This window comes from Thermochaetoides thermophila, assembly GCF_000221225.1.
Source record: "Thermochaetoides thermophila DSM 1495 unplaced genomic scaffold scf7180000011818, whole genome shotgun sequence".
NCBI lineage: Eukaryota > Fungi > Ascomycota > Sordariomycetes > Sordariales > Chaetomiaceae > Thermochaetoides > Thermochaetoides thermophila.
The window spans coordinates 1,964,198-1,985,429 of NW_006383034.1; the positions used below are offsets into that span (position 1 = coordinate 1,964,198).

Sequence of the window (21,232 nt, forward strand, 5' to 3'; positions counted from 1 at the left end):
GTTGTCAAACATCATGAAGAACCACAGCGACCGGCAAGTTTAAGACAAATAAAGTTACAAAACCATTCGTCATCGATCGCACTAATTTGGCTGAAGAAGCTAACTTATTACGTACAGTTGTTACTCGAGGTATCACTGCCAAAGTCGCTGGGCGAGGAGAACGATAACATTATGGAACGAAGATGTCCCGTAATGGAAGGCTCAAATAGGTGACGCACGGAGCTTGGAGCCAGTGTTTGACGAATGACCAATCCTGGGGTAACTACACAGTCTTATACTGAACAAGCAGTTAGCAAACAATGACAGCAGCCTTACCTCACCTTCAAAAAGGCGGAAGGTCTCAGATGATGGGTGGATGACCTGGAGATACAAAGAGGTAAGAAGGAGTGGCACGCTTGTGAGTGTGCGCAAGCATGATTGACATCTATAGATAATGAATCACATAGTCATTGAAACCGATCTCGAACGAACTCCCAACAGTTAATATGAATAAACTTCAAACATGAGATTCCAGTGCAAGTTCCTAAAGCATTTACGAGCTTGCAGCATCCACTATTCCAATGACAGAGAGCCTAGAAACTCTCAAAAGAAAACAAGCAGTGCGATACACCTACCATCCTTACAGCGGTTATCAGCTCTATCAAGTCTGTGCCAGTCTTTATCCAATTCATACCATTGATGGTAGCATTCTAAATATAACATATAAGCCAGCCGCTTACTTACGTCTGAAGGATATCCTCTGGACGAGATCAAATGTCTCACAGTAACTGCTGCTAAGAATAAGAAATTGGCTCAGTGGACATCGAGATATTCCACATTCATTTCAAACTGCAGCCATTTGATGTAAGGAAAACACAAAACTAGTTAGGATATAGGCGCGATGCAAAAGATATTAGAGTAGCTCTGTTCTCTTTATTCGACACTAACACACCATGAAGGGACCACATCCGCATCTTGCTGATAGAGGACCAATTCTTCGCCCTTTTGGCAGAAGCGCAGAGGGGCAATACCAGCTCACTCAAGAACAACATCGAGATCTTCGGCAGACAACATCGAAGCACAGTTGCCCAAGTGTCAATTCCGCCAAAAATTTCAAGAAAACCGTATTACATATGGCAGCAGAACATGGATTGATGGGTATGAGTTCCTATTGACCGACACAATTCGGCAAATCTTACCAACCAAAGGCAGAAGTCCTCATTTGGTGCAATGCAGGACCGAACTTTCCGATTCCAGCCCGGCTCAGAGTCCAACTCCCTTGAAAAAACTCGACAGAGTAGGCGACACGGCAATCAATGTCGCCGCTCTCCACAACGTGGTGGCGTTCCTTAAAGCGCCCCTTAACCATGGGACTAGACCAACGGCCCCCAACAACATTGGCTTCACTGGGCTGCACTACGCAGTCCTCCACCAAAATACCCTTGTCGCGCGCCTACTTCATAAGCGCGGTGCATAGCCCGATGCCTCCTTCATATCAGGACACACACCCCTTCAACTCACCACCCGAAAGCAGGACCTCGACCTGGTCCAGCTCCTGGCTAGCAACGGCGGCCCGCTGTTGGTTGTGAATGCTAGGGGTAATGCACTTGTCTATGAAGCAGGTCGAGCCGGGGTTTGGGAGGTGGTGAGAGAATTGCTGGCACGCGGCTGCCAGACAGACCTCCCAGACAGCGGGGTGAGGAATCCACCGCTGCAGGTGGCGATGCGGTCACAAAGACCAGAAACGGAGAGAGACTCTTTCCGTTAGAGCTGGCGTGCAGCAGCGAACTCGAAGAAGCCTAGGCTTTGATATTGAACTACCTTAGTCCATTCTATACGCGAACCTCAGGGAGATATGCAAGGATCTAAAGAGCAAGGTGTACAAAAATCGGATGGGTAGAACCCCTGATCGCGAACAAGTTAAAGCTAACCTTGAATGCACAATTATGATGCGCCAGGCAGCGTATAAGGTGGAAGGTAGCAGGGCTAGAGTATAGATCTAGATATATTCTCATAGAGCTATATGTTGAATATATAATCTAACTTTTGTAAACTGGAGTCAGGGGCTGTGATTAAGGGGGTGTATGTACTTACGGTTTCCAGGGCAACCAGGGTTAGGGTTATATGGTTGTGTGACCCCAGCACGCCATTGCGGGGCAGGCTGACGACAGAATCCAGATCAGGAAGGACTTCCCCATCATGTGCCTGACTTCCCCCACAGTTCATCTCATGTCGCACATTAGGTTTCGTCTTTTAACCTTTGTTATTCATTCTATGGGACCAAAGAGCTCAAACTATCGTGCCACCAGACTATGAAATTACACTACGCCGATTGCTCCATGCTATTTTTGCGATCTTGTCCCTCCTCTTCTTGAGGCGTTTGCTTCCTCCGTAACGCACCAGTCTTATGAGCCAGCGAGAACAAGAACGACAAAAACGCAAACGCACTCGATGCTGCAAATGCTATCCTGAGAGCATCTTGATACAATCTACGTACAGCCCATTCAAGATCGGGAGGAAGCTCATGCAGTGAGAAGAGCGACTTGCGGAGTTTTTCGATCAACTGTGTCCATGTCAGTAACTGAGCTTGTTGGAAGCAGGGTCTCCTGGACCAACCTCTTCTGTCGCTGCATCACCGAGGGTACCGGGCAATCTGGAAAGAAGGATGTTCTGAACTATGGCTGAAGTTACGGTGACACCGTAAATGGTGCCCATGGAACGGATGAGATACACCGTTGAGGTAGCAACGGCTTGTTCTGCTCGAGGTTAGTCTTTTTAGCCTTCTCGTTGGTATAAAGATAATTACCTCTGTGTTCAAATAGAGACACGAAGCTAAACAGTACGCTCGGATTAGTGAGTCCAAGCCCCATATTAGCAGGCAGGAGATAGAAGAACTCCTTTCGCCGATCCCCCGTCATGCCCATTGTCATCGCGAGCAAGTTGCCGAACAGCATCGTAGCCGTTCCTAAACGAACATTGACACAAAGAGGATGTCCTCTAGACATGAGTGATCCGGCAATAACGCCTCCAATGGGGGTAGCCATGGCTGGGATCATTAGCTTCATCCCAGCTTCTGATGGGGAATCCCCCCGGACAGCTTGGAAATATAGAGGGATCATGAACATATACTGCTTTCGTCAGTGATGTTCAAGGTATGATGAGTTTCGTCCAACATACCGCATACGCTGCCATGCCAGAGAACACATTTGACATCTGTACAGCAATCGGCTGCCAGCCCCGCAGCATGCGAAGGGGAATCATGGGAATGGCTTTCGTATTTGCCTCGATGGCAACAAAGATAGCCAGGAACACCATGCTGGCGAGAAGCGACCCAATGACGATCTGACTTCCCCATGGATACTCATTACCACCGAGACTCAATCCTAAAAGCTGGGCGACCAGACCAAAGACTAGAGTGACGGCGCCAGACAGATCCAGACGCTGCAGAGCAGAACGGAATTGGTTCTTGGGATCTACTGTTGGGATCATGCAGGGTGGGTTTTCCAGAACAAGGTACCCAACGACTAGCGCCAGAACGGATACAGGCACCTGCAGCAGAAAGCACCATCTCCAACCGATGCTTTCCGCAATTACACCGCCGAGTGAGGCACCAAGTACGGCACCGAACCCGACAAGTATGTTTTGCATCGCTTGGTACATTCCTCTCTTCTTGAAGGGGATCATGTCGGAGTTCACGACGGTTGCTGTGTGGTCTTAGCCGGAGGTCGAAACCAGAGCTAGCAGATGCACTCACCCATCGTGATAAGCCCACCTCCTCCGAAGCCAGTCACTGCCCTCATCAAGTCAAGCATAAACATGCTCTGCGCCAGTGAACAACCTAAGCATCCTACCATGAAGGTCACTGTGGAGATGAAGAAGCATATCCGACGTCCGAACATGTCAGAAAAGCGACCATACAACGGCTGGAAGGCCGTGCTGGTGATCAAGTACGACGTCGTCAGCCACGCAGCATTGTTGGCGGCGTTAAAGTCAGAGCTGATGGCAGCATAAGTCGATGCTGTGATGGTTCCGTCGAACCCAGACAGGAAGACATTGGCCCAGAGGGCTGTCTCTGGTTAGCAGGTATGTTAATGTTTGGTTCTTGAGGTCACCTACCAGTCTCTATCCACCAGAAGCCTCGTGGAGGAGTCCATGAGTCGTCATTAATTTGACCGGCAAAGGTCACATACGATGTTTTCTGTACCGTCTGAGACCCCAACAGCGGGGTGGTCTCGCTCGCATGTCGGCCTACTGTCTCTTCATGGCGTCCATTGATGTACTGTGTGTTCTCATTGTTGGTCGTCATTGCAAAGCGATGGGTTCGCGTTATAAAGATACAAGCCGTCTTAGATCTGTTGCCCACGGGTCCAAGTGGATGGGCTGCCTTCAAATTTGTTTTCTGGATTATGATCTTTTCACCAATGGTAGAATTGGAAGGGGGACTGACCGGATATCCTTCAAGGTTCTGGGACAGAACAGGAAATCAGCTGTGACGACTCCCCAGCTGCATGCCACCCAGAGCGCAGGCACGGGTTGGATGCACGGCGATAGCGATGCACTATGCTTCCGATGCTCGGATAAAAACTGAGATACGGGCCGTGAAATCTCCTCTTGCTATCTTCGAGGAAACGACACGCTATTTTTACATTTTGCTTCATATTTTGTTCTTATGCTTTTGTTCTTGATCACTTTCTTTCCCCGCACTTGGATGCTTCATTTGCCCCTCTCGAGGATCAATCGAAGAGGTGAACACCGAAGTTGGTGCTTGGCACTTGAGCAAACCCGAAGGCCAAGGTCCAGCCCTGGTTCGCACCCTGGCTTATCGCCCTGCCGGGTCATCATCTCACCACCAATCGCCTCCGCGTGATGTTGCTGCATACCTCATGTAGCGCTGCTGGTGTTAACCGGTGGCAATGTTAGCGGCTCCATTTTTTTTTTTGCTGCGGGTTGCAGCCGACAACGGTCGAGGATAGGCTCCCTATGGGTACATCTGATCGCGATCTGTTTCGGGCCGTCATGGTACGATCTCGACCTCGTCTCGTACTGTCCATGTGCTGTACAACATCCTTCATTGTTAAGATCGAGCGACAGAAGAAGATCCCGTCGATGTCTCTTGGAAATCCTTCCAGTGTCTGGATTCGTCGCCTGATTGGTGCTCGGCCTTGAGCGTTTGCGGAAGTGTGCACGTTTCTTGGCAAGCCTGTGATCTTGCTGGGTCATCCCCGCTTTGAGTATCCGTCGCGATCTTGATCAAGACCCCTATCCTACGACCGGTCGAGATCCTCAAGGGCCGTGCTTGGCACCGCTTCGCAAAAACAAAAAAGGGACCAGTTTCTGCTGCAGACTGGTTCTGTACGACGCCAAGGGGATATTTTCTGCATGCGAACTGAAGAGCTGTGAAGAGCATCCCATCATTTCCTCTACCCCTCGCTCGCAGTCTGCATTGTGCAGTGGGGTCCCCCCGATTGACCGTTGTCCCCCAGCCCGCGCCCGGATCGCTTCTCCTAGGTACCCCACCTTATGTACCCCACCTTGCACGCGACGACGCTCAGCCGCGCAGCAAGGAGAGGAAACCAATGGTGTTGCACAAGATTACCTAACGGTTTAAGGGGCTCGTGGGTGAGGGAATGGGCTGAATTGACAACGTTTGGGTAATGCAACGATCGACGGGAGCGATGCACGGTGTGGTTCCCCGGTGCCAAGAGGATGTAGTGCTGGGAGCTGAAAAGGGAGCAAAGCTGAATGGGGGAGCGCAAAGGGTGGGAGCTTGAAATAGGCAGTTTATACAAGGTAGGTTGTTCTAGACCGAGAGGTTTCAACAATTAACCAAGACTCTCAGAGCTCTTTGTTGGGGGTGTTGCCTACACCGAGGGAAGAAAGCAGTCATCAAAGATGGATTCATGAAGTAAACACAAAATAAGACTAAGAAACAGGCTCCGTATCAGTTCCACGGCGATAGAAGGTCTCATTGAATCAAAATCGGATCTTCACCAGGCTTCGAACCTCAACGTTGTTCTTCCAATCCAGTCATAGGTCCAGACCCCGATGAGCTACCCGCCTGGGTGCCAATTGAACGGCCGACTGCATCATGGGTTGCATCCCATTGTGCCACCTCAGCAACAGGTACCTTCGCCAGCCGATGGCTCTGCGCTCCATTCTCCAATGCCAGCGTCTCTTGGCGGATGCAGTACCCCCGTAGCCTGGGAATCGCCCAGATCCATAGGTAGTAATAGACGCCGCAGCCGATGATGCTGGTCTTGTCAGTTTTCCGACCGTGAGCAGTGTAGGGGAGAGAAGGAGGAAGCTTACATCCCAATTCCGGTGACGATATAAGTCCCATACCAAAAACTCACATCTCCCTGTCCCTTTTCGGGCGGGTACCACGGCATGACGAGCAGATACAAATTAACGAAGATGTTAAACACTACCACGACATCCCATGCCCAGAACTGGGTGTCCTTGCGCGTAAGACCCAGCCTCTTACGTCGGTAGCGCACGACGTACAGCCCGACTGCCATAAGGACGCTGAAGAATGCACTTGGGAAGACTTGTAGGTCGGTGACGAAGTTGAAGGCGTCACCGGCCGGAGGGGCCAGGATCATGAGGACTGTTAAGGTGTACTTGGTGAGGTAGGGGCCGAGGGGGGTGTTGAAAGGGCGGGTCGATGCCCAGAAGGAGGGGAAAGGGAGAACGCCTTGTCTTTGGCGTCAAACGCGATCGTCAGTAAGTGCTACTCGACAGTCAGCGGAGGGTTTGGTAGGTCAGAACATACCTTCCACATTCTCTTAGCATCCTAGACGAGCCCAACAGAACAGCGAGCAAATTCCCGAAGGAACTGAGTGCAATGAGAAAGTTAAGCCCGCGAACTGCATTGCTAGAGCCAAATACCCTCTGAAAGAACAGGCTTGCTGCAATTTCGCGGGCTTCGCGAAGCTCATCTTTCGGGATTGCGCTGAAGTAAGCTATGTTCGCAAGGACGTAGAGTATGGCCACGATGGTCAGGGAGAGGAAGCCATTGCGCCGGAGTTGTTTGACGGGATTCTGCATCGCAATGTTAGCTATTCCTCCCCTTTTTAGGCGCAGAAGATGTAAAGAGGACCGCTGAAGCGTCCCTTGACCTCGTTAACAACATTAAACGCATTCTCAAACCCAGTATAAGAGAAAATAATCCTGTACAATGCGTTCGGCAACCCATACGGTGTTGCGCGTCCCACAAAAGCATCGACAAAGTTGGCTTTTGGATCTGAGACAGCTTTGACATGCCCGCCCAGCACGACGAACCCGGTGATGGAGATGAAAATGAGAGTGAGAACTTTGATGATGCCGATTGCGTTGGAGATGCGGTAGGAGAAGCGCGTATGGAAGATTACGACTTCGTGAAGCAGGGTTAATGGGAGAATTGTGTAGGAAGGGGGAATATCGGGAAGGGGGGGGGAGGGTTTACAGAGTGTTGCCAGGGTGTAGCCTGCCACGGCGACGCCTATGAGTTGCCAGTCGGTTGGGGTGTGCCCGCTTATGCGGAAGAGATAGCGAGCCAGGACTGACTTATCATCAGCACTTGTTCAACTCCTAAATGGCAGAAGGCAACTCACCGATGGTATTCGCACTGCTAAACGACAGCGCCACACTCTGGAATGCGAACGCCGTTGGGATAAGCCACTTCGGCCTTGGATACGCTTGTTCCAGGTACACGACCTCTGATCCAGACCGGTTAGGGAAGTATGCTGCGTACTCGAGGTAGACGCAGAGTGAAGCAAGCGAGAGGAGGAAGCCGAGAAACCAGTAGATCATGCTTAGGCCGACGGAGCCGGTTCCCTTAAGGATGGGACTCGCTTTTTCCGTGTCAGTCAATCCTCTCAGCATATTACTGTCCTGGTAGAAGCAGTGTAGGGAGAAGGGACCTACGTGTCGAGTAAATCCCCGTTCCAATCATCTTGCTCACATTGAGGAAGATAATTGTCGCGGCCCCGACTTCATATCCGAGCGGTGAGTGCCGCTCAACGGGGGCGCCGGATGCTTCTTGGTAGGATGGCGGCGAGTCATTGTTTCCGAGCTCGAGTGTATATTTTAGGCTGCCATCTGTTACCTCCCTTATGGCCGTTGACGGTTCGAGTTTTGGGTTAGAAGTTGGGTTTTCGAAAGAGGGTGAGGGGAATGGATTAGCGAGTGTTTCGGGCATTGTAATAGTAGATGCGGCTCAAGAGTATTTGGAGGCCAGAGTAAGAGCTAATGAGTTGGGATTGTCTGAAAAACCGGAAATCCTTGATAGTAAGCATCTATTTATATCACGATAACCGGGTTATGAGCCCTGTGTGGGTTGGGTGAGACATTAAGGGTGCAGACCGCCTAGGGAAAGTTTATATCTTATACGTCGTCGCACGGATGCATATTGCTGCTTCCGTGCACCTTGACAGGCCAATGAGGTCAGGAAACCTCCTGAATTCTATGTTTTATCTGCTACCTTTCCTACTGTTAGGTATCATGACGTCAAACGAGTCCTCTGTTCAGGCAGTTGTCGACCACAATGGCTGTCAGGCTCACCTAAAGGACCGTCTATAATCACTCCACAGTAATTCTCCCCCAATTGCCATCTAAGCCTCGCCGGCGCTTTGCTCTTACGACATCCTTTGCAACAATCTAAGGTCAACGGGAAGCCTATCGTACCGTAGCATCTGCCGGGACAATGCTCCTACGTGAGTTTCACCGGCAACCCTCCTGCCGATCGGGGAAGGTTGTACAAGCCGACAAGCCGTTGCGAATTACCAGCAGCAGATAACGTCATTAGGAAAAGAGAACGGTTCGTGGTACAGTAAGAACGAAATCGTTTCGAATTGGACATTCTTAGGTGCTTGTCTTATGCAGTGGGCTGTGTTTTGGAGTATTCGGTGTCAGTCTTCACCATCTAAGTCTTTTCCTATACTCTTGGTAAACACTGTGGCTGATAATGTCAGTCTCTCGCATCCAAGCGCTTCCAATGCTCTGTTTTCCTCGTGAGTGCTGTTGCTAACGTGTGGATGTCATCACCCTCAATGCACATGGCCCTATAGCTGTCGAGGAAATGATGTCCAAAACAATTCTTGACGAAGTAGACTCCTGCTCACCTTAAGACGCCTTGTGAGTATCATCCATCGAGAGTTCGATACCCTCTTGCCAGATGCTCCATTGCATTAAGAACCCAAAATCAGACAACATGATGACATGCTCAGTGACTCACAGCTGACCTACCTGCAGCTCTACAACCCCAACTATTCAACCCATCACCTTCACATGGCATCTTGGTCGCCTTCAGGCTTGACCTCCCCCTTACTCGCACTCCTAATATACGGCTCTAACGGGAAGACACTTTTCTCCGGCGTCACCCCCTTATACACCCGATCCCATTTGTCCTGCAACACTTCAGGTGTCTTCCACGCGTACTCAGGGTCTCGCAGCCACAATCGAACAAGATGCCTCCTATTTCACAAGGTCAGCACTCCCTCTCTGTCCAACTCCCAAAACTAATAGCAGGGCACGTACCTCTTCTCCGGCAAATCCCTAAACTCCCCCCTAGCATGGAAGATACTCAAGTTATTGACATACTGAATATCACCCTGCTTAAAGTCAAGCACCACAGCGTACTTCTCGGCAGTGTAATGCAGAGCATCAAGGGCTTCAGCCTGGGCTTCCGTGATGGGAGGGATGTTATACGACCGTGGCAGGCCCCAGTACCCTGTGAATGTCCGCCGCGCATACTGGATGATCAATCGTTCAGGGGTTGTTTCGGTAGCGGGTTGGTGGTGTAAGAGTGGGGCGAGGATGTACGGCTTCCCGGGTACTTTGCCGAAGCTATTTGGCGTTAGTATCGACTCCGAAGTGCTCGATAAGCCTCTACATACGTGTCGGCCGCCCACGGCTCCGATAAAGTGTGTATCAAATCCGGTCTGGTCGCAGCCAGCTCATTATACAATCTCCAGCTACTCGCCAGGAAACTCTTGCCCCCTTCTGCCGCTTCAGACAAACAAAATAACGCGATCAAATCCCCCACATCCGTATGAAACACCTGTCTCTCACTCGTATATGCAGGGGCCCCGATTTTGGACGTATCAACCTCCGAGCTGAGGTCCTTGATATGCGCCAGGATGACGTCTGCTTCCTTGCCGTCGAATTGGTGGTCTTGTCGGCCGAGGACAGGGGCGACGTGTACCGAGAGGCCGACGTAGATAGTGATGTTGTCGAGCCGGGAATATTTGTGCACGGGCAGGCCCCGGAGAACTTTGAAGCCATGGCCGAAGTGAAGTTCGTAGGAAATCGCACGTAGTATGCCGTGAAGCGTAGGGAGAGGGAACGTTTTTTGGGTAAGGTGACCAAGGGGCAGATTGAGCGCTAGGAGGAGTCAGATTTGATATTTAAAAGAGACAGGCTGGATGAGGAGGGGTACATTTAAAATGCTGCAACGCAGCATCAACCTCCCTGAGGTCTTCTTCCGTGAGATAGTAATTCCAGTCATATCGTTCATGAAGGTCATTGCCGTCCCAGGCGAGGTCAGAGTGTAACTGTTCAGGAAAGGCAGGAGGCAGGGTTTTCTGGAGTTTCTCGGTCTCGAGACGGCGTCTTGCTCGAGCAAGGTACTTTCCGTGATCGGGGGTGTAGCTGATGTCTGGCTGGCCCGGAGGGCCGGATGCTGGGGGAGAGGTGGCCTCTGTTGCTGTCATGTTTGATGAAGTTTGATTCTTGAAGTGAGGTGAAGTTCATGAGAGGTGTGGGTTCAGCTGTCGAGCATGATGTAAAGCCAAAACGAAAGTTGAGCAGCAGTCATGTATTTATTTCCCTCCCTGATGGTTGCTGTTAAGATTGAGCTCGAAGCTTGCCGGCCGGGAGCTTACCCTTCAGGTAGCATTGCATGTGGTTCTGCAGCCCGGTGAGCGCGCTGTGAGCAAATCGATGTCGCCATTTCCGCCACTACGATGCGTGCTTGGATGGTGCTCTCTCACGAGTGTTGCACAGACCCCGGCTGCTGCAATCATTGGTCTGTGTGTTCCTGATCGAACGAGTCCCGCATCGTGGAAATGACAAAAAGGTTGTCGTCAATTGTCGGATAGTAAGGAATCAAGCAATTCATGGGAGTTGGCTGTAACTTCATGGTTAGAAGATTGTTACTGTGCTAGACGGACGAATGCTGAGAATTCAGGCACTGGTCAGAGGTCGATGACGTCGAAGCAGGGATATTTTTGAGCGAACTTAATCCCATCACCACTCCAACCAATTCGAACAATGACTTAGACTAGCGAGGTGGAGCTTGAAATTCTGGGCAAAATATTGGAAGGCAAGAGTAGCAACTCAACTTCCAAGGGAACATACGTTTCGGAGTGCTTCTGGTCGTCATTTCTTTCGCCGGGGATATCTGAGCACTCTGACTGAGTCTACAAACCAAGGTCTGGCTTCTATCATGATTAACATCTACTTTCAAATCTATGCCGAACATCCAAGCAGCCGTCACATGTGTATGCATTTTTACTCATCCAAACAACGTAAAATACCCCTTACCCACCTAGTCCCGATTACCGCGTAGATGTTCCCAAACAACTGGCCTCCTCGACCGTTGATTCGGGTGCAGCTTAAAAGCCTACTGCGTCTACTGCCCAATGTTCGCCCTCTTCTGAGCGCCCGGGGGATGGATCAACGCAATCTGGGTATCCACCGCAGCAGGACGTTCGCCCTCAGCCACGCCCTAGGGTTGTCGTACGTACACCATGCGATGTACAGCCGCAACATGGGGTAAACATTATTGAAGGCTGGACCGAGCAGGAAGGCGTCCTCTGAGGTGCCAGTGTATGGTTCGCCGCCACGATAGTGCGATGTAATTTCCCTCCGGTTTGGTGTCGCTGGTGGGTAGCAGTGCGTTATGGCGGAGACATGCACTGGTAGTGCCAAGGGATGGGGGGTTAGAATGAGACTAGGAGACTGTGGTTTGTGGTTAAGCGAGCATTTACCATGCCGACCTGGAAGATGTCCATATCTGCACCGCGCTGGCCGGCAGTCTAGGGGACGGGTACGGTCGTGATGGGGTCGGCACGAACACATTCCCACTCGAGCGAGAATTGTTCCTAAGAGAGCTTATGTTAGTACTCAACGTGAGAGCGTTTGGGCATCACCCAGACTGGACTAACAGGTGTGTAGTTGTTGGCTTTCCCGCATATCCACAACTGCCACTTCTTCCTCCTACATAGGAAAGGGGATCACGTCAGGACATGGATTCATCCGTGAAGATTGGATTGAACAGATTGGAAGCCGTACGCATTACGGTGAACATTACTGCCAATTTCTCCAGCCAAGCCAAAGTCTCTCTCTTCGAAGACGGGAAGATCGCTGTGGTCTTCATGCGGGGGACCGATATTGTAACCCCCGATGAAACACTGCGTTTTTGGGAGCGATCATTTCACCAACTATGTTTGGAGAGTTGACTTACCATTAGTCGGATCAAGATCAAAATGGTTATATTTCTTCTTGCTCGGGTCGGATCTGCCTCTTCGCTGACCTGTTGACCTGAAGTTGAGGTTTGGATGAACAGGAGCGTAATGAGCCACCTTTCACTTGTTCGTGATGTAGCGCCTAATGTTTGGATCACTTTTTCGAGGATATTGCATGGCGATGCAGCTCTTAGCCATTGTCCGAAATTCGAATGTTTTGTGACTCAACTGCACGGTGGTGCTGGACACTATGAACAAAAGAAGCAAAACAGAAGAGATGACATACACAACATCGAAACAGTAGCAAAAGCGCTAAGCTGGGAATATCGGTGTCTAACTCCCAACGTTTGGTCCGAACTTTGTTAAGGCTTTCCGCAAGGGAGGTACTCGAGCAACATGATGCGACTTGGTACTTGTGGCGGCCATCGAATCAGATTTCGGTCTTGATGAAGATGATTGCTGGGGTACGGATCCGGCCAGTTCAGGATTTGAGTGATATGCAAGGCTCCTCTCAGCCACTTATACTCCGTCAACAAAGTAGTCTCTGTCCAGTCTCAACACCTCTTAAAACACCTCTTAAGAGGGATATCTCACTGTCAGCATCAGCTTCTGTTTCCTCATCTCCCGAATGGCCACCTGATGGCCTTGCTGCTCATCCTTAAAGTACTTGGCAACAAACCTCTGCCGGCTCCTGAGAAGTATGTCCCCCGGCCGCACAGGGGCCCTGCGATCCTTACTCGGTCACGCCCAATAGTGCAGCGCTGCAACGCCCTGGGATCCCCATCACAGAGTTTTCTCGAGTCTCAGCTCCCAGCAGTGCACTATCTGGTTCATTCAAGGCCGGAATATTTTCGCTTGGGTTACTTCCTGGGCCGTCACTCCATGATTGCTTGCAGCGATGAGCACAAGCACCGCAGGCTGAAGTAAATTGGTACTACGGGGGGGAGGGAGGGAGGGAGGGATTGACTGTGCAGGTACTCGTGAAAGCTACCCTTCCTACGTCACTCCAGACTGATCGTAGGCTCGGAATTCCAGTTCACAAACATTTCATCGTGCAAAAATTCTAGTCAAGCTGGAAGTTGAGCTGTTGATAAATATTTCGTGATGAACTTTTGTCAAGGCTTTGTAAATAGAGCTGGGTTCTGGTTTGATTTAGATTTTTCATTGTGGGCGTGTTGAAGGTCAGAAAGTTGAGCTGAGAATATATTGATCGATTTTCAAAGGGAGTTCCCTGAAGATGACAGTAGTCAGAGTGTAAGCCCATGTCTTCATCTGTTAACCATCGAATTGACCGCTGAGCACACTGTTGCTGACATATATGTTGAGACAGAGACATTTTCTCCGAAGAAATGGCTATGTGGTTTGTTATCATCTCGATCTGACACACTGATATCGGAAAACGGATTCGGGAATGGAACAAGAGCACCCAGTGTGGCTGTTCTCCTTGTCATATATCATGTGAGTGTGAACTCAAGCATTCGTTTGTAGAGTGATTTTAACTCCCCCAGCCTGGACCTCTCATAGACATGCTTCAGGCTTCTGTAATGTGCTTTACTACTGCCTGGCAGTTGAATGAAACTTGAAAAAGAAGATCCGCCTGTTTACATCGCTGCCAAGCATTGGAAACTTCCCTCATCTGTGCCTTGTACCTTGCATGCACCTCGCTGCTCTCTACCAGTAATATAGGCACACCGCTAATACCTTATTGAAGACCAAAAATTGGTCAAACCGATTTTAAGCAACATTAAATTTTTGAATAGTCCTCTCTTATACGTGATATTCCAGAAGTCATGTACATTGGGTTGAGTCAATAACAAGACTGGTGTGATTTTCGACGTCCTGAAAAGCCACCCAATGAATGAGTGGGCCTCCAAGCTTGGCTTGCCACTTACACCAAGATCTCGGATCTCATTGAACAGTTTAAGTCCTTGTGAAGTGAAATTGCATATGTATCGCCGTCCAAAAATATGAATCCGCCTTGCCCACACCATCAATCAAAATCTTCACATCACCGCAAACACAGCTTTCTCTCCTCCACGCAAAACCCCACGTGAAGCCTTTCCCTCAACCCTCAGACTACCACTCAACAACGACAACGGCAACACCGACTCCAACCTTACCCTCGTGTTAACTCCATGACCAGTCCACGTTTCCCCTCTACACCAGTCGCAACCAGCCAATCGTCACATTCAGCTAGAGTCTTCACCTTCGTGGCCGCTCGCCGAATGGACAGCACCTGCGCTGCCACACTGACTACCTGCCTTAGCGGGGCCGGCTGGGCGGCCGCCGAGTGGGCCACCGGGGCCAATTAAACAGGGCTTGGCAGACACCGCGCCAGTAGCACGATGATCTCATTGGAGGTCTCCCGCTGACGGTGGCGGCTGGTTACCTCTCTGGTGATGGGTATAAGAATGTTGCCCTGCTGATGAGACGGTGAGGTCGTGAGAGGCTGTCACACAGAAGATCACAAGGCACAGTCACACAAAATCAGATTTTCCTTCTCGTAGGCAAAGGTTGAGGAGCAAGGAAAGTTCAAACTCATCATCGTCGTTCATACTCTCTTTACGAAGCAGCGAGTGGCACTCACAAAGTCGCTCTTTCAAAGCAACTTGGCCCAGCTCAACTAAAGCCATCTTACAACTTCGACTCTGAGACCAGATACCAAAATGCCCCGCTACTACGACTCCTACGACTACGACTCCTACGACCACGACTATGACGCTCGCCCCTCGCGGTGCACCCGCTCCTCCCACCGCCAACAGCGTCGCTCCCCTTCCGTCTCCTCAGCTGCCTCCCACTCCGACTATGAACGCGAGTACACTCATCGCAGCCCCCGCTCCCGCGACCACCGTCGCCCCGCCTCTCCATCCCGCAACCACAACTATTATCCCCCGCAGTCCTCCCACCGCAGTCCGAAGAACCCTCGTTCCCGTTCTCTCCCCCCAGCCCAGCGTAAGCCAACTCGTACAGCAACGCTGCCGATCGTGGGCGAGGTGCCCATTGACACGAAGTTAATCCGCCGCGCGACCCTCGCAGCCCTCAAAGCTGGAGGAGCGGCAGCCTTACACCAGCACACCAAGCCCGGCCCGTGGAATCCACTTAAGGGCGCGAAGGTAGCGACCGCGGCACTGGGGGCTGCTGTGGGGGAGGTTGCGGCGGAGAAGGGTCTTTTCGGGAGAAAGGATCGGGAACGAGATTATGAGAATTATGAGAGGGGCAGGGACAGGGGGCATGAACGGAGAAGGGGGTATGATGAGGATGATTATTATGAGAGGGACTACAGGAAGAAGAAGAATGGGAAGAGTGATTTGGCCATGGAAGTTGTTGGTGCGTTGGGCGGGTTGCTGGCGGAGAGGATCGTTAATAAGGCCGTTGGAAAGAAGTGACATGATTGGATAGTTGATGGGATAACTTTGGCATAGGGAAGGGAGCCGGGATAGAAACATGAGCTGGGGGACACAACTTCGTTCTTTGACGGGTTTTGGCTGAGAATGGAACTTGGTTTGACAGGCTGGGGAGTTATGGACAAGGCAGCGATGGCGTTTGGGTTTCGGATGATGATTTTTCTTTTGCTTGAGACCGGGGCGCACGCTGGGATGAAGACCGCTAAAATATCGGGCTATGGATTATGATTTACGAGTTTTGTTTTGAAGACTGCTTCCGGTATTTCGGATCTATGACCATGACAGCAATGAATAGATACCGTTAGGATATTACTGATGCTAGACTGGACTCAACACGACAATGGTAACACGATGAACCATACACCAGGCTTAGACCGGCGTTCCCAAAGTAATGCAAAGATCCCAAAGCAAAAGAGCAATGCAGATGCCATAGCAAGGAACAATAGTAACCAGATGCTGACAAACGCACCATTTCAGGCAGCCTTCACCTCACACTAGACCCCTTTCCTGAACCTACCGATTCGGATCCGCCCCCCTATCCAACAAAACCGCCACAACTTCCTCTTCTCCGCTTTCAACAGCCATATGCAGTGGACTCAGCCCGTCGCTATTTTCCCTGGAGATATCTGCTCCCCGCAGTACCAGCATCTGGACAGCACGGAGCTGCTTTCCCTCAATGGCACAGTGCAGGGGTGTGCGCCCTGTCCCATCGAGCATGTTAACGTCTGCGCCGCGGTCGAGAAGCATGGTGAGGATCTTGAGCTGGCCTTTGAAGGCGGCCATGTGGAGAGGGGAGGTTGGGTTGGGGGGTGGTTGGTTTTGTTGGCGACAGGATTGGGATTGGGATTGGGTAGGCGGTTGTTGTTGTTGTCGTTGTTGTTGTTGTTGTTGGGTGGGTTGAGAGGGTGGTTGTTGTTGTTGCTGATGCTGGGAATGAAGTGGAGGGAGGGATTGTGGGGAGGGAATTCGAGCTGCGGTCTGTTGTTGCTGTTGGTAGGACAGCATGGCTTGAGAGCTTGTCTGGGGCAAGGTTTGAGCAGACATGTTCCGATGCTGGTGATGCTGGAGAGCTTGTTGTGCGTATGCCGCCTGTGATGCTAGACTTGGCGTGGACATCATCTGCTGAGGGGACGTTTGTGGAATCGGCGTCTGTGCGGATGACTGAGACGTTGACACTCCCTGACTGGTACCGGCCTGGCCCTGTCCAGCAAACTTCATCTTCCTCGCTCGCAACCTTAGATACGCCTCATGCTTGGTCTCCTTAGGTAGACCCTCCATCTGTCTCTTCCACCGCCGATACGCCGCGATACTCTCCATATCATCCGGCACAAGATCATGGTTATGGTACTCGCACCTGGGATCAATGAACCACTTATTCCCATCACGCCTCCTCCTGAGCAGGACCAAATGTGCCGGACACCCCAGCTTGTGCGTTGGCCGTCGCCGATCAGTCTTCGCCTGGCTGTAGCACTGGCCAGCCCTATCACACAGCAGATCCACACGCAAAATGGGTGAGTCGCGCAGGTACTTGCCGTCCTTATCCTTCTCACGGACAGAAGACTGCTGGATGAGCATGTATCCCTGCACCACAGCATACTGGATCGCTGCATTTTTCCCCTCTTCAAACGTGTCATACGGGCCCAGACACAGCGTCGGTCTAACCTTCGGCAACTGCAAAGCCGTAATAGGCTGCGAATACGGCAAGCCGTTCGGATCATACAACGTCCCCGGTGCAGGCACCTTCGACAAATCAACCGGCTCCATGACCTCATGCGGCTCAAGATCCGGCGTCTGCCATTGTCCAGGCTGCTGGGCCATCATCTGCCTCTTGGCCTCTAATAACGGGGCGGTCAGCCGCAGGTAGCCCGGCCGACGGAGGTACTCGGCGCTGCCATAGTCGTCAATGCTGTGGTACAGCTTGTGGATCTGCTGGTGGCGATAGATGCGCTCGTAGTTGCGCTTTGCTTGCTCGATTTGCTCAGGGGTGACAGTCTTGTCGATTTCTTGGTACAACTTCATCCGTTTAACATATTCTGGTGGGTTCTTGGTTCGCTTACGCGGCGGTTTTGTTGGGTCCTTGGGCTTGGGCCCGAGACGACTGCGCTCTGTTGTTGTGGCAGCGGCAGCATTGTTCTCAGCGGTTCGCGCTTGCTCCTGCGTAAGTTCTGCCTGTGCTGCCTGGGTCTGCTCGACTTGAAGTTGAGCAGAAGGCGATGGCTCTCTGTCGGGTGAGACTTCGTCTAATGTCTGCTCAGGTTCCTGGGCCGGCGGCAACGAAAGCGGGTTTTGCGGGGGCTGTTCTGTCGTCTTGTTTTTGCGAGGGTGGACGCGGCGACGCCTTGCGCGTTGGACTACTTCCTGTGGTCATCAGCATACATCTGGCAAAAATCTGATATAAGCTTTGATCCGTACAGTGCTCTGCGCTGAGGCGTCGACAGTCAGCTGAAATTGTTGAATGACATAGGCATTCGACATGTCGTCGTCGAGTGCCAGGAGCCGAGCTGGCAGAGACGCATCGTTACGAGGTCAGCGGGGCGCTCGGGAGCTTGGGGAAGCGCCCAAATTCCATTGGACGAAATGGATTGAAAAGTGGTTCAAGCACGATGTTTGCGTTTGCAAAACCCTAGCCTTCACAAACACACATCCTTCAACGGGTACTGGGTAACAGGATTACCAGCAACAAATATGCACTTTATTTTTGGCTTCAAATCAATATGTCAACCTTGTTTGATATTAACCTTTGTCTTAACTTGTACTTTGTCGTGCCACAAATCATTTATACCTCATTTATGCCTCATCGCTTTGGCAACCCTAACCCCAGTGTGAACAAGGACTTAAGGGCTACCCTAACCCTAACACATTGACCGTGACTCAACGAAAGCAACAAAGGGTCCTGGCCTACCAAAAAAATAAATCACTACACTTAACCCAAACAAGACTTTAAAGACTACTTGATTTATTGCTCTTGGCTAAATACAGCGCACTGTTATTTACTGTCGATCGCCTATGCGACTATGCCACTCAATACCGGTAACTTGATGCTCAGTTCCAGCTGAGTCGGATCCACCACTTGGTGATATCAACAACTCTTTGGATTCTGATCAAATCATCAAACCAACTTTTGACCAGTGACCTCAACTCCCCAATAAATGCCTAAAATGTAGATTCTATAATGCTCAGAAATCCCTCACATGATGAATAGGAAAAAAAACATCACCGCTCGCCCATGATATTATTATTGTTACAGCTGCTTCAAGCGCACCTGGCAGGTTTTGGGGCGACGGAAAGTCCTCTCCTCGCCGGCCAGGATCGACTCCCCGGACTCTATGGGAAGAAACTCAAAGCTGAGGATTAGCAGCGTGATCATGATCTTGAGCTCGCGCATGGCAAGCTTTCGGCCTAGACACAGAAAGTCAGCAAAAGCCGAATACAATGGCAAAACCAAACCTACCAAAGCACCCCCGATAACCCCCGCCAAACACCAAGCTGGGCAGGGCGTTCGCATCAAAGACCACTTCACTATCCTTCTCGACCAACCACCTCTCAGGCGCAAAACGCTCAAGATGGCTCCAGCTATCCCTAAGAAGCTCGAAGCCCTGGGTACAGCTTCGACTCAGCTTCGTAATTCCGCATGGGCCCTTGTCCACGGACACGTCCCTCCTCCGTACCGCAGTCTCCATCCCCCCAATAAAGCCCAAACCGACATCTTCAGCCTGCTCGCCATGAGTCTCGAGCTTCTTCGGGGGATAGAAAATGCGTGTGTTCAACATCACGTGGGTGCCCTTGGGAATGGGACAGCCCAGGATGGTCGTGTCGACTGTCGCTTGACGGACGACGGCACCAGTCGGGGGCGCGAAGCGCAGAGTCTCGTACATGACGGCGTCGAGGTAGGGGATTTGGGCCGCGAGAATCTGCGCGGCGGAAGGGAGCTTAAATAACTTGTTGATCGCATCAGTGGAGGGGGTCGAGGGAGCAGAATCCATGCAAAAAGCCAGCTCGAGAGTTCGGCGGAGCTGACGTTGGACTTTCGGGTACAGAGCGATGAGGTTTGTAAACCAGGAGAGTGCAGCGGCGGTCGACTCGTGGCCCTGGACAGTCAGTTAAAACCGAATTGTAAAAATCAATCCTGAAAAGGAACTTACTGCTAACAAAAGAAGTAACAGCTCCTCCAGCATAGCCTGGTCCTTCGTCGGATCACCCATGGGATGACCCTCCTTCTTTGCCGTCAAAATCTGCCTGCGTAACACCAAGTCCATAGCGCACGTATCCAGATACTCGCCCTCGACATCGGAATTGGCAGCCTCAAAGAGCATCACCTCCCTCTGGTACCGCTGGCACGCCTGAGCCATCAACTCCTTGACCTTGCCATACGTGACCTTCTTGAACCGGCGATAAGTCGGCGACAGCTTGAGCAGGGAGAACGTTAGCGCAGGCCAAAAGGACCGGAAACCCATCAAGACGATCTCGTTCATGTAAGTGACTGCCTGCTGAACCACGGCAGCATTCTCCATTCGTTTCTTCTCGGTCGCAGTCATATTCTCTGTGTGATACTTCTCGCCGTCGAACATTTCAGGTTTGATACCTTGCTTCTTGGCCAACACCATGACCAGATCGTGCAGCTCCCTCTTAAGGACACCCAACGGCTGACCGAAAACTGCCACCCAAATCGCGTCCAGAGCCGCATTTGAGAAGTCCTTAGCCACATCGAACGCGTTTCCGTCGCTCGCAACTGCCTTGAGCCGCCAGAGATCCACGAGCTCCATTGAAGCGTACCACATATTCGGCGCGACCACTCGGTCGAGAAACTTGGTGTTCATGGTACCTGCCCAGAGGCGTTTCTGCGCCTTCAGCTTGGGCGTCGTAGCCTGCGCGATCGTTGAGTGAGGGAAGAGGGGAAGCCAAAATTGCGAGGTGACAATTGACCGGTCAAACTCATGGTGCCGATGACAAAGGATGTGCTCTGCCTCGCGGGGGTCGTCGACAATGACAATACGACGGGATTGAAAAACCGGGAAGATGAGCTGAGCAATTGGAGAACCGAGACGCTTTGCGACAGCGAACATGCCCTCTGTGGTTTCCTTGGTCATGCGACTGTGAGACTTAATCTGAGGCAGGTCGCCGAGGATACGATCGAGAGAGGACTCGATATAGGGGATACCGGGGAGTGGCTTAGGGTACATGAGACGGCAAAAGAGGTAGCGGAGGACCCAGTAGGCCGTGACGGTGCCTACCAGGATGGTACCCCAAAACATTCTGGCCGTTTTTTTTTTTTTGGGGGGGGGGGGGGAGGTGTCAAAAAGGAATGAATGACACCCAAGGGGGAAAAGAAGAAGGAAAAAAGAAGAGAGGGAAAAGGAAGAAAGAGAAAAGCAAAAGAAAAGAGAACAGGATCCCCTAAGAACG

The 21,232-nt window shown here is 51.2% G+C and overlaps 5 protein-coding genes across 5 annotated transcripts; 1 reads left to right on the plus strand and 4 right to left on the minus strand.

The window, feature by feature from the left end:
- Positions 1-2,302: 2,302 nt before the first annotated feature.
- On the minus strand, positions 2,303-4,285 carry CTHT_0045370 (multidrug resistance protein fnx1-like protein; the record flags this gene model as incomplete). Its single annotated transcript, XM_006694860.1, has 7 exons — positions 2,303-2,383; positions 2,477-2,542; positions 2,596-2,735; positions 2,786-3,107; positions 3,157-3,683; positions 3,734-4,045; positions 4,096-4,285. 7 exons carry the CDS (start codon positions 4,283-4,285, stop codon positions 2,303-2,305), a joined length of 1,638 nt encoding a protein of 545 aa, XP_006694923.1.
- A 1,698-nt stretch (positions 4,286-5,983) lies between these two features.
- Positions 5,984-8,158, minus strand: CTHT_0045380 (putative amino acid transmembrane transporter protein; the record flags this gene model as incomplete). Its single annotated transcript, XM_006694861.1, has 6 exons — positions 5,984-6,283; positions 6,333-6,678; positions 6,752-7,020; positions 7,098-7,519; positions 7,572-7,811; positions 7,885-8,158. 6 exons carry the CDS (start codon positions 8,156-8,158, stop codon positions 5,984-5,986), a joined length of 1,851 nt encoding a protein of 616 aa, XP_006694924.1.
- A 1,084-nt stretch (positions 8,159-9,242) lies between these two features.
- On the minus strand, positions 9,243-10,670 carry CTHT_0045390 (uncharacterized protein; the record flags this gene model as incomplete). The annotated part of the gene is made up of 4 exons (XM_006694862.1): positions 9,243-9,432; positions 9,496-9,804; positions 9,855-10,341; positions 10,397-10,670. 4 exons carry the CDS (start codon positions 10,668-10,670, stop codon positions 9,243-9,245), a joined length of 1,260 nt encoding a protein of 419 aa, XP_006694925.1.
- A 4,421-nt stretch (positions 10,671-15,091) lies between these two features.
- Positions 15,092-15,811, plus strand: CTHT_0045400 (uncharacterized protein; the record flags this gene model as incomplete). The annotated part of the gene is made up of 1 exon (XM_006694863.1): positions 15,092-15,811. One exon carries the CDS (start codon positions 15,092-15,094, stop codon positions 15,809-15,811), a length of 720 nt encoding a protein of 239 aa, XP_006694926.1.
- Positions 15,812-16,342: 531 nt separating this feature from the next.
- CTHT_0045410 (uncharacterized protein) lies at positions 16,343-21,081 on the minus strand (the record flags this gene model as incomplete). Its single annotated transcript, XM_006694864.1, has 6 exons — positions 16,343-18,187; positions 18,242-18,330; positions 18,949-18,982; positions 19,092-19,228; positions 19,281-19,917; positions 19,972-21,081. The coding sequence occupies 6 exons, from the start codon at positions 21,079-21,081 to the stop codon at positions 16,343-16,345; spliced, it is 3,852 nt and encodes a 1,283-aa protein (XP_006694927.1).
- Between the last annotated feature and the right edge of the window lie 151 nt (positions 21,082-21,232).